The following is a 14,505-nucleotide window of genomic DNA, read 5'->3' as shown; positions in this document are numbered from 1 at the left end:
CCATTTTACCCTCCAGCCTGACGTCCTTGGAGTCCCCCACAGTTCAATCCTTGGTCCTCAATTATTCAACTTGTATGAGCTGGGTCGAATCAAGCGGGTAAAGGTGCATTTCGACCTAGAGTTCCATGGTCTTTTAGCCTCCAGAACTACTTTACCCGGAACTAAAAGGTCCCTGTGCCCCCATTGTTATCTGCGTTTCGACTGCGGGGCCAAAGCCCTGGGTAGATTGTGAAAATCAGGCCAGTGACGTATGGAGAAAAATAAAGGTAAATGCACTACACCACCAGACCAGTAGAGGGCAGTAAAACAAAGACGAATGCCATTCTTCACAGATGACACCATAGAAGCAGACGGACAGGCAGGTATCATTATGAGCAACACAACAGTTAGCCTGTTAGCATGAAGAGACTCAGCTGGCTCTGTTTTAGATGGTGATATATCAATCAATCAATCAAGCTTTATTTATATAGCACCTTTCATACAAATAAAATGCAACCCAAAGTGCTTTACAGCGATTGAAAACAAGAAAGAAGCAGAAATGAAACAATGCTAAGACATTTTAGTGGAAGATAAAAATAATGATAATAATAAAACTAATAAAAATACAAATTAAAAATAAGAACAACATAAAAATAAAATAAAATAGAGACCAATGCACACCAAAATAAAATATGTGTAATTAAAATTAGTTAAAGTATCAAAATTAAGAAATAAAAATAGTTAAAATAAATAGATTTAAAAGGTAAGGATAAGAGTTGAAAAATAAAACTAAGGCTAAAAATATCAATAAAACTGAGTAGATAAATAAAATTAAATAAATGAATGAATAAATACATAAAAATAGAATAAGATAACAGTTAAAATTACTAAAATAATAAAGCAACATTTAAATCAATATTATAGTAAAAGGTAGGTAATAAAATTGTTAAACCCTACATAAAAGCCAGACTGAATAAATACGTTTTTAGTTTACGTTTAAAAGTCTCAATATCTCTATCAGCTCCTCTCAGATCCTCCGGCAGGCTGTTCCATAGTTTGGGAGCGTAGTGGCTGAAAGCAGCGTCACCAAATGTTTTAGTTCTGCTCTTAGGAACAGCTAAAAGAGAGGAGACCTACCTGGTTTATACACTAAAAGCATCTCTGAGATGTAGTCTGGTGCAAGGCCATGCAGTGCCTTAAAAACTAGTAAAATCATTTTAAAATCAATACGAAAAGCAACAGGCAGCCAATGTAAAGATTTTAAAATAGGCGTAATGTGTGCTCTCCTTCTGGTCCTCGTTAAAACTCTAGCTGCTGCATTTTGTATTAACTGCAGTTTGTTAATTGTGTTCTTTGGAAGACCAGAAAGGAGAGCATTGCAGTAGTCCAGCCTGCTGGTTATAAAAGCGTGAGAGAGAAACGGCCTCACTCTAGAAATGTTCTTTAAATGGTAAAAACCTGTTTTGGTGATAAAACGAACATGTGGTTTAAAATTAAAATCAGAATCAAATAAAACACCTAGGTTTCTGGCTTCTTGGCTTGGATTAAGTCCATGAACATTTAGTGTGGAGGCCAGTTTCTCTCTCTGAGCCTTTGAGCCGATGACAAGTACGTCAGTTTTTTCCTGGTTGAGCTGTAAAAAGTTATGTGAAGCTATGGAAGATATATCATCACAGATGGATTCACTGAATCAACACGTGAGAGGAGATAAGTGCGAGTAGCAAAGACGTTTCAACACGCCTTTAAAATCCTTTTCAACTCAAAAAGCCGTGATCGCAGAGATCGGCCGGTGTTTTGGTTTAAACAGCGACCCTGTTAACTGGAGACTTTCAGCTGGATGCATCCCTCATAAACGTCTTTAGACCATCATTAAATATCTGATGAGGATATTTTGAAATCTTAATAAAAACTAAACTAGTTTGCATTCCCAGGAACTCCCTCTGTGTTTCAACAGCTGTGTAAACTCCACAAACACTGACACGTTCAGCTGAAGGTCTCCAGTTTACAGGGTCACTTTTAAAACTGTAACACCGGGAGAGACGCATTCACGGTGGGCTGAGAGAAGACTACTGTTACAAGCTGCTAAATCAAGAGAATCACAGCTTCTTCTTTTGAAAAGTACACACACATACAAAAAAGATAGAACAAATAAAAACTAATAAAAGAAAGAGAAATCAAGTGAATCACAGATGTGTGTGATGTTATTGTGGACGGCGGGAGGAATAAAAACACTGTAGTTAATCTACCAATCAGGGAGGGATTTCCCCCCCTCTGGTAATATTAAATGCATTTCCTACCGCCAGCAGATGGTGCCAACCGACCCGCCTCCTGACAAGTGAACAAATATAAATATAAACAATATAGTTTAGGCTGCGTTTTAAGTTTACTAGCAACGTAATGAGAGATGTTTACTGACATGAAACGGCAACAAAGCATTTCCTCATTTTTTTCAGCAAAAATTCAACCGAAAAAGTCAAGAACAGATAATGCGAGGGATAGCGACAGATCTTCTGAACTTTCAGCACAGAGCGCCTCGTCAGAAGTTGATCAAATGAATATAAAATTGCGTATTGTTCGGTTCATAGGGCGTACCGAACCGTGACCACTGTATCGAACGGTTTGATACAGATACACGTATTGTTACACCCCTAGTATATATTTATATAGGGTAGAGAGAGGATACTACCCCACCTTTCCTACAAGTTACTTAAGTTTTCATCATAAAATGGGAAAAGTACTCTGATTAGATGTAATCTGAATGCTTTTGTGGGAGTACTCTGATAACATGTAATCTGATGACTTTAGGAACAGTTACAGGATGGTAGTCTTTCTGATTAGTTTGGAGAAAGAACTCTGATCATTACAGGCATGTCAATTGTGTGGTGGTTAGCACTGACAATCTTCAACAAGATAATTCTTGGTTCACATCCTGGACCGAGGCTTTCAATGTGAGAAACATTTTTTTCACACTGTCTAACATGTGCTCTTAAAAATGTTTCAATGAAAACACCTAAATCTCAGTTAGATATGCACTGCCAGGCAGGCCTGTGGTGAGGTGGCAGGACCTGTGTGCTTTCAGTGATATAGTTTAGGGTTCAAATCCTGGACAGAGACCTATTGTGTGGTATACAGGTCATGTTTTCATCACTAAGGAGACAAGCTTTGCTTTGGGAGTGCCATTAAGATATACATGAAAAGACCTAAAGAGACAAACAGAGGCAAAGTGGACAGGGCTGCTGCCTGAATTCAATGCAACTGTGATATCACATTGCATAATAATGTAACTTTATGATGTCACAGTACCAACACTGTTTCAGGAGAACATTTCAAATGTCTCATTTCACACAAACCCTCTCTACAAGCAAGTCACTGTTTGATCGTGTCTGCTCGTTGTTTTCGATTGTGTTTGAACTTTTGCTTCTTGCAAACTTTCACTGGTATCCACTTTGTTGAGATGATGAACTCCAACATGCAGAGAGCTGAGGCTCAAACCGCCGACAGCTTCAAGGCTTCCCCTGTGGAAGACGTTTCCAGCATTTCTGTCCCTGCTGTGGTCACTGTCAGCGCTGACCTGGTTGAGGATCTGCTGGTCCAGCTGCTACTGAAGCTGTTCCCTCTAGAAAGCTACACTAGTGCTCATCTAGACCAACAAGTACTGCTGACACACTGTCTCCACTTGAGTGCAACAACTCTGGAGACCCTGAGGAAAGACCCTGGTGTCTCTGTGGACGAGGACCTCCCTCCTCCTTCCTGTGAGGTTTGGAGAGCTGTGGCGCTTCTTGTCTGCAGCGTCATGGAGAGGTTTGGGACAACGAACCGGATAAGGAAGCTAGTGCTGAACAAAGACCCGGCCCTCCTGAGCTTCATCCCGGACCAAATCATTGAGTCTGTCCTTCAAATCTACAAGGACCAGTCTGAAGATGTGTGGATTCCCCCACAGATACCCTTGGATGAAGACGGCCTGCTGTTCTCCCAGTTTCTTCCTGAGAACATCAAGGAGGAAATGTTGGAGCAGTATGGACCCTGCATAAGACGCATGAAGATCTTCCAGAGAGCGTTCCCAAAAACATGTGAAGAGGAGGAGAAAACTGCAGATGATACCTGCTGCCTGCAGCAAGAACCTTGCAGTGAGGACCACAAACAAGTCTCTGACTCTGAAGAAGAACAATCTGATGATGGAGCCCAAAACATCCAACTACCTGAACTGTCTGTTGACCAGCTTATGGCTGATGATGACCAAACTGCAGAACAAAATCTGCAGACTAACAGAGCTGTGGTGGAGAAATCCACTATCAAACAAGTCCTGTTGAAGCTCTTTAAACCCCCAAACTTCTGCACACCGAGGAGCCAGAGGAGCCAGGACTTTGATGATGAGATGGTGGAGCACATCCACATGTTGCTCCAAAAGGAGGCTAAGAAGTACAGGAAGAACCGAATCTTTCTTAAACACCTCAACCGCCTCAAAGACCCGAAAGAAGAGGTCAAAATTAGCCAGAAACTGCATCGGCCAATCAAAGCCAGACTGAGAGAGGTTTTGCCGAACACCCGCCTGAAGAGAGAAGACCTCATGGAGGATGCTCAGGCTGCTTTGTCAGCCTGCAGTCTCATATCTTCAGAGATCATGAACTATCTCAAGCCCTCTGTGAGTTTTGCGCCTGACACAAAGCCAGGAGACGAGACCCCATACAGCCTCAACATTCCCATCAAGAGGGAAACGACAGAACCAGGCAGAGAGCTGACCCAGCTGGAGCTGCATGCGCAGGAGCAGCAGGCAGGAACCAGAGAGAAGGTCAAGACAGAGGAAACCAAGAGGAACAGAATCATCTCTTGGTTCTGTAAACCTTTCAAGAAAAATAGATAGAACAAAAAACAAAGACAATAAGCCCAAGCATCAACAGCTGGGGCTCACTGCAAAATAAAATGTGGCTTTTGCCAGCATTAAGTTGTTGTAGTTGTGAATGTGTTGCAATAAAATGTGTTTAAATGCATCATTGAAGTCAAGGATTTATGTTGTATGGCAGCTAAATGCCAAGGTCCAACTCACATCAGCTTATGGGTCTGTGTTCTTCTCAAAGGGCTAGTAACTCTTTACACCCAATACAAGTCAACTCTTTGTGTTTCAAAAAGAAAAGAATCAGGCCTACATTTAAAACTCACTTACAGAGTGGTTCCTTGCAACCTGCAGCCCTGGTAATAAATAATAATCTGAAGTAATATTAATAGATATAATCTTTAGTAACTGATTATCAACAAGTCTTTGCTGACTAAATGCAAAAATCAAATGGTCAAAAACTAAATCTGGCTCCAGAGGTCAAACAGCAGACAGCGTTGCTTGGTTTCACAGCAGTTTTCTTAAAGCGATCCTGCTTCTTCCTCAGGACACTAAACTGCTCATATTTGTGACAGTTCAAATATCAGGGTTTGAATTCAGGCCCTTGAACCTTGAACCTTGAACCTTCTTATATAATGTGTTGATGCGGGTGTTCCATTCATCTTGATATTTCACTGATACAGTAACACTCATTTACTTATTTTGATTTATTAGCCTTGTTGGTGTGCAATTGTGTTTGTAGACCACCCATCCATTATCTTGTTTTGGGTCACGGGGGGCTGGAGCATATCCCAGCTGACTTTTGGCGCAAGGCAGGTTACACCCTGGACAGGTCGCCAACCAATCACAGGGAAAACATGGAAAGACAGACAACCATTCACACACACACTCACACCTAAGGGCAATTTAGTGTAACTAATTAACCTGGAGTGCATGTTTTTGGACTCTGGGAGGAAGCCGGAGTACCTGGAGAGAACGCACGCATGCACAGGGAGAACATGCAAACTCCACACAGAAAGACTCCTCCTGGTCAAATATGAATCCAATACAAGTGGAAATTGTTCCATTAGATTATTACTTGGGTTAAAGTCAGGGTAAGAATTGCTATGATTTGACATCTATTGTAATTTTGTGATAACTGATTACTTATGTGAATACATTAACTAATTAAAATACATAATGGCTACATTTCAATGTGTTGGAGAGAGGTTGTTTCAGAAAAAGGAATATTCGTTATTTTTGTTTGCAAGCTTACCAAAATTCGTGACATTTTTTTGGAGATACCCCCCCCCCCCCTCTGTTTTTTTCACAAATCGTACCCTGCATGTAACCTCTGACGTACACAGGAAGTACACACATGTCAGCCTGTACATGCTTCACCTGCTGATATCTTAATAAAGACAGGAGAGAAGTCTGGAGGAGATAAAACCATGGGCAACGTTTTCTACACCTGAAAATATAAACAGTCTAAACTGGACTGAGCAGGCAAGCTTCACTATATTTACCTGAGTGTAACATGGTCTGTAATTATACAGTGTTTTCTCATACACTGACTCACACACTGTGAAGGCAGAGGATGCATCAGTGTAAACTAATCCCAGTCACACACCGCTGACTGTGCTGTAATTTGGGATTTGGTGTTTTGCTCAAGGACACTTCAGCATGTGACGGAGCTGCCGACTGAGAGACAACTGATGCTACCACTGAGCCAAAACAATACCAAAACTGAGACCTTGAAGTACAAATCAGAATATTCATGCATGGCAGGATATTTTACACCTCAATTATAATATATCACTTACTTTAACTCTTCCTGTCCCATTAAAGTTCCTAACCATAGACCTTTCTGGAGTCCCTGAGCTCCCTTGTCTCGTAGGTTCCTCTGGATCTCTGCTGCTGTGGACGTGCCAGACTCCAGCTGCTACAACTACTACTATCCGTCTCACCACTATCATCTCTCTCTCTCTTCATCTCCCTCTATCCCTCTCTCCAACACGGTCTCAGCAGATGTGTGTCTGACATGAGTCTGGTCCTGCTGGAGGTTTCTGCCTGTTAAAGGAAGTTTGTCCTTGCCACTGTAACTTGCTAAATGCTGCAAAGTGCTCTGCTCATGGTGGATTAAGATGAGATCAGACTGAGTCCTGTCTGTAAGATGGGACTGGATCTGACCCTGTCTTGATGTTGGGTCTTTGTTAATAATAGAACATAGAGTACGGTCTAGACCGGCTCTGTTTGTAATTAGATGTTTTATAAATAAAGATTGATTGATTGAATGAAATTGGTTACAAAATACTCTTTAACATCAACAGTGTAAGGATAAAAATCAATGTATGAGGAAAATCCCTCTTTAATGATTTTTTTAATGCATAAGACATTTGTTCTTGGATTTGGGGTTTTGAGGGTTTTGTCGGCTATTTTTGTTCCTATTTTATTTTGATAGAGGTTTTGAGTCGCTGTCTCTTTAAGATAGAGTTGTTAGTTGCATACAGACCGTGCTGGAGTCAGTGGAGGCTCAACCAGCTGTGGAGTCGCACTGTTTTCTTAACGTGTCTGTTGTGTTCATAGACTGCATAAATAATGATTGTAGTACTAACCCACCTTTCCTTCAAGTTACTTAAGTTTTCATCATAAAATGGGAAAAGTACTCTGATTAGATGTAATCTGAATGCTTTTGTGGGAGTACTCTGATAACATGTAATGTGATGACTTTAGGAACAGTTACAGGATGGTAGTCTCTCTGATTAGTTTGGAGAAAGAACTCTGATCATTACAGGCATGTCAATTGTGTGGTGGTTAGCACTGACAATCTTCAACAAGATAATTCTTGGTTCACATCCTGGACCGAGGCTTTCAATGTGAGAAACATTTTTTTCACACTGTCTAACATGTGCTTTTAAAAATGTTTCAATGGAAACACCTAAATCTCAGTTAGATATGCACTGCCAGGCAGGCCTGTGGTGAGGTGGCAGGACCTGTGTGCTTTCAGTGATATAGTTTAGGGTTCAAATCCTGGACAGAGACCTATTGTGTGGTATACAGGTAATGTTTTCATCACTAAGGAGACAAGCTTTGCTTTGGGAGTGCCATTAAGATATACATGAAAAGACCTAAAGAGACAAACAGAGGCAAAGTGGACAGGGCTGCTGCCTGAATTCAATGCAACTGTGATATCACATTGCATAATAATGTAACTTTATGATGTCACAGTACCAACACTGTTTCAGGAGAAAATTTCAAATGTCTCATTTCACACAAACCCTCTCTACAAGCAAGTCACTGTTTGACCGTGTCTGCTCGTTGTTTTCCATTGTGTTTTAACTTTTGCTTCTTGCAAACTTTCACTGGTATCCACTTTGTTGAGATGATGAACTCCAACATGCAGAGAGCTGAGGCTCAAACCGCCGACAGCTTCAAGGCTTCCCCTGTGGAAGACGTTTCCAGCATTTCTGTCCCTGCTGTGGTCACTGTCAGCCCTGACCTGGTTGAGGATCTGCTGGTCCAGCTGCTACTGAAGCTGTTCCCTCTAGAAAGCTACACTAGTGCTCATCTAGACCAACAAGAACTGCTGACACACTGTCTCCACTTGAGTGCAACAACTCTGGAGACCCTGAGGAAAGACCCTGGTGTCTCTGTGGACGAGGACCTCCCTCCTCCTTCCTGTGAGGTTTGGAGAGCTGTGGCGCTTCTTGTCTGCAGCGTCATGGAGAGGTTTGGGACAACGAACCGGATAAGGAAGCTAGTGCTGAACAAAGACCCGGAACTCCTGAGATTCATCCCAGACCAAATCATTAAGACTGTCCTTCAAATCTACAAGGACCAGTCTGAAGATGTGTGGATTCCCCCACAGATACCCTTTGATGAAGACGGCCTGCTGTTCTCCCAGTTTCTTCCTGAAAACATCAAGGAGGAAATGTTGGAGCAGTATGGACCCTGGATAAGACGCATGAAGGTCTTCCAGAGAGCGTTCCCAAAAACATGTGAAGAGGAGGAGAAAACTGCAGATGATACCTGCTGCCTGCAGCAAGAACCTTGCAGTGAGGACCACAAACAAGTCTCTGACTCTGAAGAACAACAATCTGATGATGGAGCCCAAAACATCCAACTACCTGAACTGTCTGTTGACCAGCTTATGACTGATGATGACCAAACTGCAGAACAAAATCTGCAGACTAACAGAGCTGTGGTGGAGAAATCCACTATCAAACAAGTCCTGTTGAAGCTCTTTAAACCCCCAAACTTCTGCACACCGAGGAGCCAGAGGAGCCAGGACTTTGATGATGAGATGGTGGAGCACATCCACATGTTGCTCCAAAAGGAGGCTAAGAAGTACGGGAAGAACCGAATCTTTCTTAAACACCTCAACCGCCTCAAAGACCCGAAAGAAGAGGTCAAAATTAGCAGGATACTGCACCGGCCAATCAAAGCCAGACTGAGAGAGGTTTTGCCGAACACCCGCCTGAAGAGAGAAGACCTCATGGAGGACGCTCAGGCTGCTTTGTCAGCCTGCAGTCTCATATCTTCAGAGATCATGAACTATCTCAAGCCCTCTGTGAGTTTTGCGCCTGACACAAAGCCAGGAGACGAGACCCCATACAGCCTCAACATTCCCATCAAGAGGGAATCGACAGAACCAGGCAGAGAGCTGACCCAGCTGGAGCTCCATGCGCAGGAGCAGCAGGCAGGAACCAGAGAGAAGGTCAAGACAGAGGAAACCAAGAGGAACAGAATCATCTCTTGGTTCTGTAAACCTTTCAAGAAAAATAGATAGAACAAAAAACAAAGACAATAAGCCCAAGCATCAACAGCTGTGGCTCACCGCAAAATAAAATTTGGCTTTTGCCAGCATTAAGTTGTTGTTGTAGTTGTGAATGTGTTGCAATAAAATGTGTTTAAATGCATCATTGAATTCAAGGATTTATGTTGTATGGCAGTTAAATGTCAAGGTCCAACTCACATCAGCGTATGGGTCTGTGTTCTTCTCAAAGGGCGAGTAACTCTTTACACCCAATACAAGTCAACTCTTTGTGTTTCAAAAAGAAAAGAATCAGGCCAACATTTAAAACTCACTTACAGAGTGGCTCCTTGCAACCTGCAGCCCTGGTAATAAATAATAATCTGAAGTAATATTAATAGATATAATCTTTAGTAACTGATTATCAACAAGTCTTTGCTGACTAAATGCAAAAATCAAATGGTCAAAAACTAGATCTGGCTCCAGAGGTCAAACAGCAGACAGCGCTGCTTGGTTTCACAGCAGTTCTCTTAAAGCGATCCTGCTTCTTCCTCAGGACACTAAACTGCTCATATTTGTGACAGTTCAAATATCAGGGTTTGAATTCAGGCCCTTGAACCTTGAACCTTGAACCTTCTTATATAATGTGTTGATGCGGGTGTTCCATTCATCTTGATATTTCACTGATACAGTAACACTCATTTACTTATTTTGATTTATTAGCCTTGTTGGTGTGCAATTGTGTTTGTAGACCACCCATCCATTATCTTGTTTTGGGTCACGGGGGGCTGGAGCATATCCCAGCTGACTTTTGGCGCAAGGCAGGTTACACCCTGGACAGGTCGCCAACCAATCACAGGGAAAACATGGAAAGACAGACAACCATTCACACACACACTCACACCTAAGGGCAATTTAGTGGAACTAATTAACCTGGAGTGCATGTTTTTGGACTCTGGGAGGAAGCCGGAGTACCTGGAGAGAACCCACGCATGCACAGGGAGAACATGCAAACTCCACACAGAAAGACTCCTCCTGGTCAAATATGAATCCAATACAAGTGGAAATTGTTCCATTAGATTATTTCTTGGGTTAAAGTCAGGGTGAGAATTGCACCGAATTGACATCTATTGTAATTTTGTGATAACTGATTACGTATGTGAATACATTAACTAATTAAAATACATAATGGCTACATTTCAATGTGTTGGAGAGAGGTTGTTTCAGAAAAAGGAATATTCGTTATTTTTGTTTGCAAGCTTACCAAAATTTTTGACATTTTTTTGGAGATACCCCCCCCCCCTCTGTTTTTTTCACAAATCGCACCCTGCATGTAACCTCTGACGTACACAGGAAGTACACACATGTCAGCCTGTACATGTTTCACCTGCTGATATGTTAATAAAGACAGGAGAGAAGTCTGGAGGAGATAAAACCATGGGCAACCTTTTCTACACCTGAAAATATAAACTGTCTAAACTGGACTGAGCAGGCAAGCTTCACTATATTTACCTGAGTGTAACATGGTCTGTAATTATACAGTGTTTTCTCATACACTGACTCACACACTGTGAAGGCAGAGGATGCATCAGTGTAAACTAATCCCAGTCACACACCGCTGACTGTGCTGTAATTTGGGATTCGGTGTTTTGCTCAAGGACACTTCAGCATGTGACGGAGCTGCCGACTGAGAGACAACTGATGCTACCACTGAGCCAAAACAATACCAAAACTTAGACCTTATTTTACACCTCAATTATAATATATCACTTACTTTAACTCTTCCTGTCCCATTAAAGTTACTAACCATAGACCTTTCTGGAGTCCCTGAGCTCCCTTGTCTCGTAGGTTCCTCTGGATCTCTGCTGCTGTGGACGTGCCAGACTCCAGCTGCTACAACTACTACTATCTGTCTCACCACTATCATCTCTCTCTCTCTTCATCTCCCTCTATCCCTCTCTTCAACACGGTCTCAGCAGATGTGTGTCTAACATGAGTCTGGTCCTGCTGGAGGTTTCTGCCTGTTAAAGGAAGTTTGTCCTTGCCACTGTAACTTGCTAAATGCTGCAAAGTGCTCTGCTCATGGTGGATTAAGATGAGATCAGACTGAGTCCTGTCTGTAAGATGGGACTGGATCTGACCCTGTCTTGATGTTGGGTCTTTGTTAATAATAGAACATAGAGTACGGTCTAGACCGGCTCTGTTTGTAATTAGATGTTTTATAAATAAAGATTGATTGATTGAATGAAATTGGTTACAAAATACTCTTTAACATCAACAATGTAAGGATAAAAATCAATGTATGAGGAAAATCACTCTTTAATGATTATTTTAATGCATAAGACATTTGTTCTTGGATTTGGGGTTTTGAGGGTTTTGTCGGCTATTTTTGTTCCTTTTTTATTTTGATGGAGGTTTTGAGTCGCTGTCTCTTTAAGATAGAGTTGTTAGTTGCATACAGACCGTGCTGGAGTCAGTGGAGGCTGAACCAGCTGTGGAGTCACACTGTTTTCTTAACGTGTCTGTCGTGTTCATAGACTGCATAAATAATGATTGTAGTACTAACCCACCTTTCCTTCAAGTTACTTAAGTTTTCATCATAAAATGGGAAAAGTACTCTGATTAGATGTAATCTGAATGCTTTTGTGGGAGTACTCTGATAACATGTAATGTGATGACTTTAGGAACAGTTACAGGATGGTAGTCTTTCTGATTAGTTTGGAGAAAGAACTCTGATCATTACAGACATGTCAATTGTGTGGTGGTTGGCACTGACAATCTTCAACAAGATAATTCTTGGTTCACATCCTGGACCGAGGCTTTCAATGTGAGAAACGTTTTTTTCACACTGTCTAACATGTGCTTTTAAAAAATGTTTCAATGAAAACACCTAAATCTCAGTTAGATATGCACTGCCAGGCAGGCCTGTGGTGAGGTGGCAGGACCTGCGTGCTTTCAGTGATATAGTTTAGGGTTCAAATCCTGGACAGAGACCTATTGTGTGGTATACAGGTAATGTTTTCATCACCAAGGAGACAAGCTTTGCTTTGGGAGTGCCATTAAGATATACATGAAAAGACCTAAAGAGACAAACAGAGGCAAAGTGGACAGGGCTGCTGCCTGAATTCAATGCAACTGTGATATCACATTGCATAATAATGTAACTTTATGATGTCACAGTACCAACACTGTTTCAGGAGAAACTTTCAAATGTCTCATTTCACACAAACCCTCTCTACAAGCAAGTCACTGATTGATCGTGTCTGCTCGTTGTTTTCCATTGTGTTTTAACTTTTGCTTCTTGCAAACTTTCACTGGTATCCACTTTGTTAAGATGATGAACTCCAACATGCAGAGAGCTGAGGCTCAAACCGGCGACAGCTTCAACACTTCCCCTGTGGAAGACGTTTCCAGCCTTTCTGCCCCTGCTGTGGTCACTGTCAGCACTGACCTGGTTGAGGATCTGCTGGTCCAGCTGCTACTGAAGCTGTTCCCTCTAGAAAGTCACAAAGCTCATCTAGACCAACAAGAACTGCTGACACACTGTCTCCACTTGAGTGCAACAACTCTGGAGACCCTGAGGAAAGACCCTGGTGTCTCTGTGGACGAGGACCTCCCTCCTCCTTCCTGTGAGGTTTGGAGAGCTGTGGCGCTTCTTGTCTGCAGCGTCATGGAGAGGTTTGGGACAACGAACCGGATAAGGAAGCTAGTGCTGAACAAAGACCCGGCCCTCCTGAGCTTCATCCCGGACCAAATCATTGAGTCTGTCCTTCAAATCTACAAGGACCAGTCTGAAGATGTGTGGATTCCCCCACAGATACCCTTGGATGAAGACGGCCTGCTGTTCTCCCAGTTTCTTCCTGAGAACATCAAGGAGGAAATGTTGGAGCAGTATGGACCCTGGATAAGACGCATGAAGATCTTCCAGAGAGCGTTCCCAAAAACATGTGAAGAGGAGGAGAAAACTGCAGATGATACCTGCTGCCTGCAGCAAGAACCTTGCAGTGAGGACCACAAACAAGTCTCTGACTCTGAAGAAGAACAATCTGATGATGGAGCCCAAAACATCCAACTACCTGAACTGTCTGTTGACCAGCTTATGGCTGATGATGACCAAACTGCAGAACAAAATCTGCAGACTAACAGAGCTGTGGTGGAGCAATCCACTATCAAACAAGTCCTGCTGAAGCTCTTTAAACCCCCAAACTTCTGCACACCGAGGAGCCAGAGGAGCCAGGACTTTGATGATGAGATGGTGGAGCACATCCACATGTTGCTCCAAAAGGAGGCTAAGAAGTACAGGAAGAACCGAATCTTTCTTAAACACCTCAACCGCCTCAAAGACCCGAAAGAAGAGGTCAAAATTAGCCAGAAACTGCATCGGCCAATCAAAGCCAGACTGAGAGAGGTTTTGCCGAACACCCGCCTGAAGAGAGAAGACCTCATGGAGGATGCTCAGGCTGCTTTGTCAGCCTGCAGTCTCATATCTTCAGAGATCATGAACTATCTCAAGCCCTCTGTGAGTTTTGCGCCTGACACAAAGCCAGGAGACGAGACCCCATACAGCCTCAACATTCCCATCAAGAGGGAATCGACAGAACCAGGCAGAGAGCTGACCCAGCTGGAGCTCCATGCGCAGGAGCAGCAGGCAGGAACCAGAGAGAAGGTCAAGACAGAGGAAACCAAGAGGAACAGAATCATCTCTTGGTTCTGTAAACCTTTCAAGAAAAATAGATAGAACAAAAAACAAAGACAATAAGCCCAAGCATCAACAGCTGGGGCTCACTGCAAAATAAAATTTGGCTTTTGCCAGCATTAAGTTGTTGTAGTTGTTGTGAATGTGTTGCAATAAAATGTGTTTAAATGCATCATTGAAGTCAAGGATTTATGTTGTATGGCAGCTAAATGTCAAGGTCCAACTCACATCAGCTTATGGGTCTGTGTTCTTCTTAAAGGGCGAGTA

General features: G+C 42.4%; 3 protein-coding genes across 4 annotated transcripts in view; 2 read left to right on the top strand and 1 right to left on the bottom strand.

Moving 5' to 3' along the window:
• The window catches only part of hspa12a (heat shock protein 12A), a 102,496-nt gene that overhangs the window by 27,619 nt on the left and 60,372 nt on the right, over positions 1 to 14,505 (bottom strand). The window lies entirely within an intron of this gene.
• On the top strand, positions 3,125 to 14,361 carry LOC117811941. The gene is made up of 2 exons (XM_034682442.1): positions 3,125 to 3,631; positions 13,072 to 14,361. The coding sequence occupies exons 1-2, from the start codon at positions 3,434 to 3,436 to the stop codon at positions 14,278 to 14,280; spliced, it is 1,407 nt and encodes a 468-aa protein (XP_034538333.1). The 5' UTR covers positions 3,125 to 3,433; the 3' UTR covers positions 14,281 to 14,361.
• Positions 8,076 to 9,659, top strand: LOC117811942. Its single transcript, XM_034682443.1, has 2 exons — positions 8,076 to 8,788; positions 8,867 to 9,659. The coding sequence occupies exons 1-2, from the start codon at positions 8,172 to 8,174 to the stop codon at positions 9,576 to 9,578; spliced, it is 1,329 nt and encodes a 442-aa protein (XP_034538334.1). The 5' UTR covers positions 8,076 to 8,171; the 3' UTR covers positions 9,579 to 9,659.

The sequence above is a fragment of the Notolabrus celidotus genome, chromosome 4, assembly GCF_009762535.1.
Source record: "Notolabrus celidotus isolate fNotCel1 chromosome 4, fNotCel1.pri, whole genome shotgun sequence".
Classification (NCBI taxonomy): Eukaryota; Metazoa; Chordata; class Actinopteri; order Labriformes; family Labridae; genus Notolabrus; species Notolabrus celidotus.
Note: the sequence above shows the minus strand (reverse complement) of the source record. Positions and strands in the feature narration are given on the sequence as shown.

Bases quoted from the DNA above. Each gene is read 5' to 3' on its own strand.
- LOC117811941 (XM_034682442.1), top strand. From the start codon at position 3,434: ATGATGAACTCCAACATGCAGAGAGCTGAGGCTCAAACCGCCGACAGC. The intron at 3,632-13,071 runs GTACTGCTGACA...CTAGACCAACAA, and splicing joins GTGCTCATCTAGACCAACAA to GAACTGCTGACACACTGTCT.
- LOC117811942 (XM_034682443.1), top strand. From the start codon at position 8,172: ATGATGAACTCCAACATGCAGAGAGCTGAGGCTCAAACCGCCGACAGC. The intron at 8,789-8,866 runs TGAAGAGGAGGA...CAAACAAGTCTC, and splicing joins AGAGCGTTCCCAAAAACATG to TGACTCTGAAGAACAACAAT.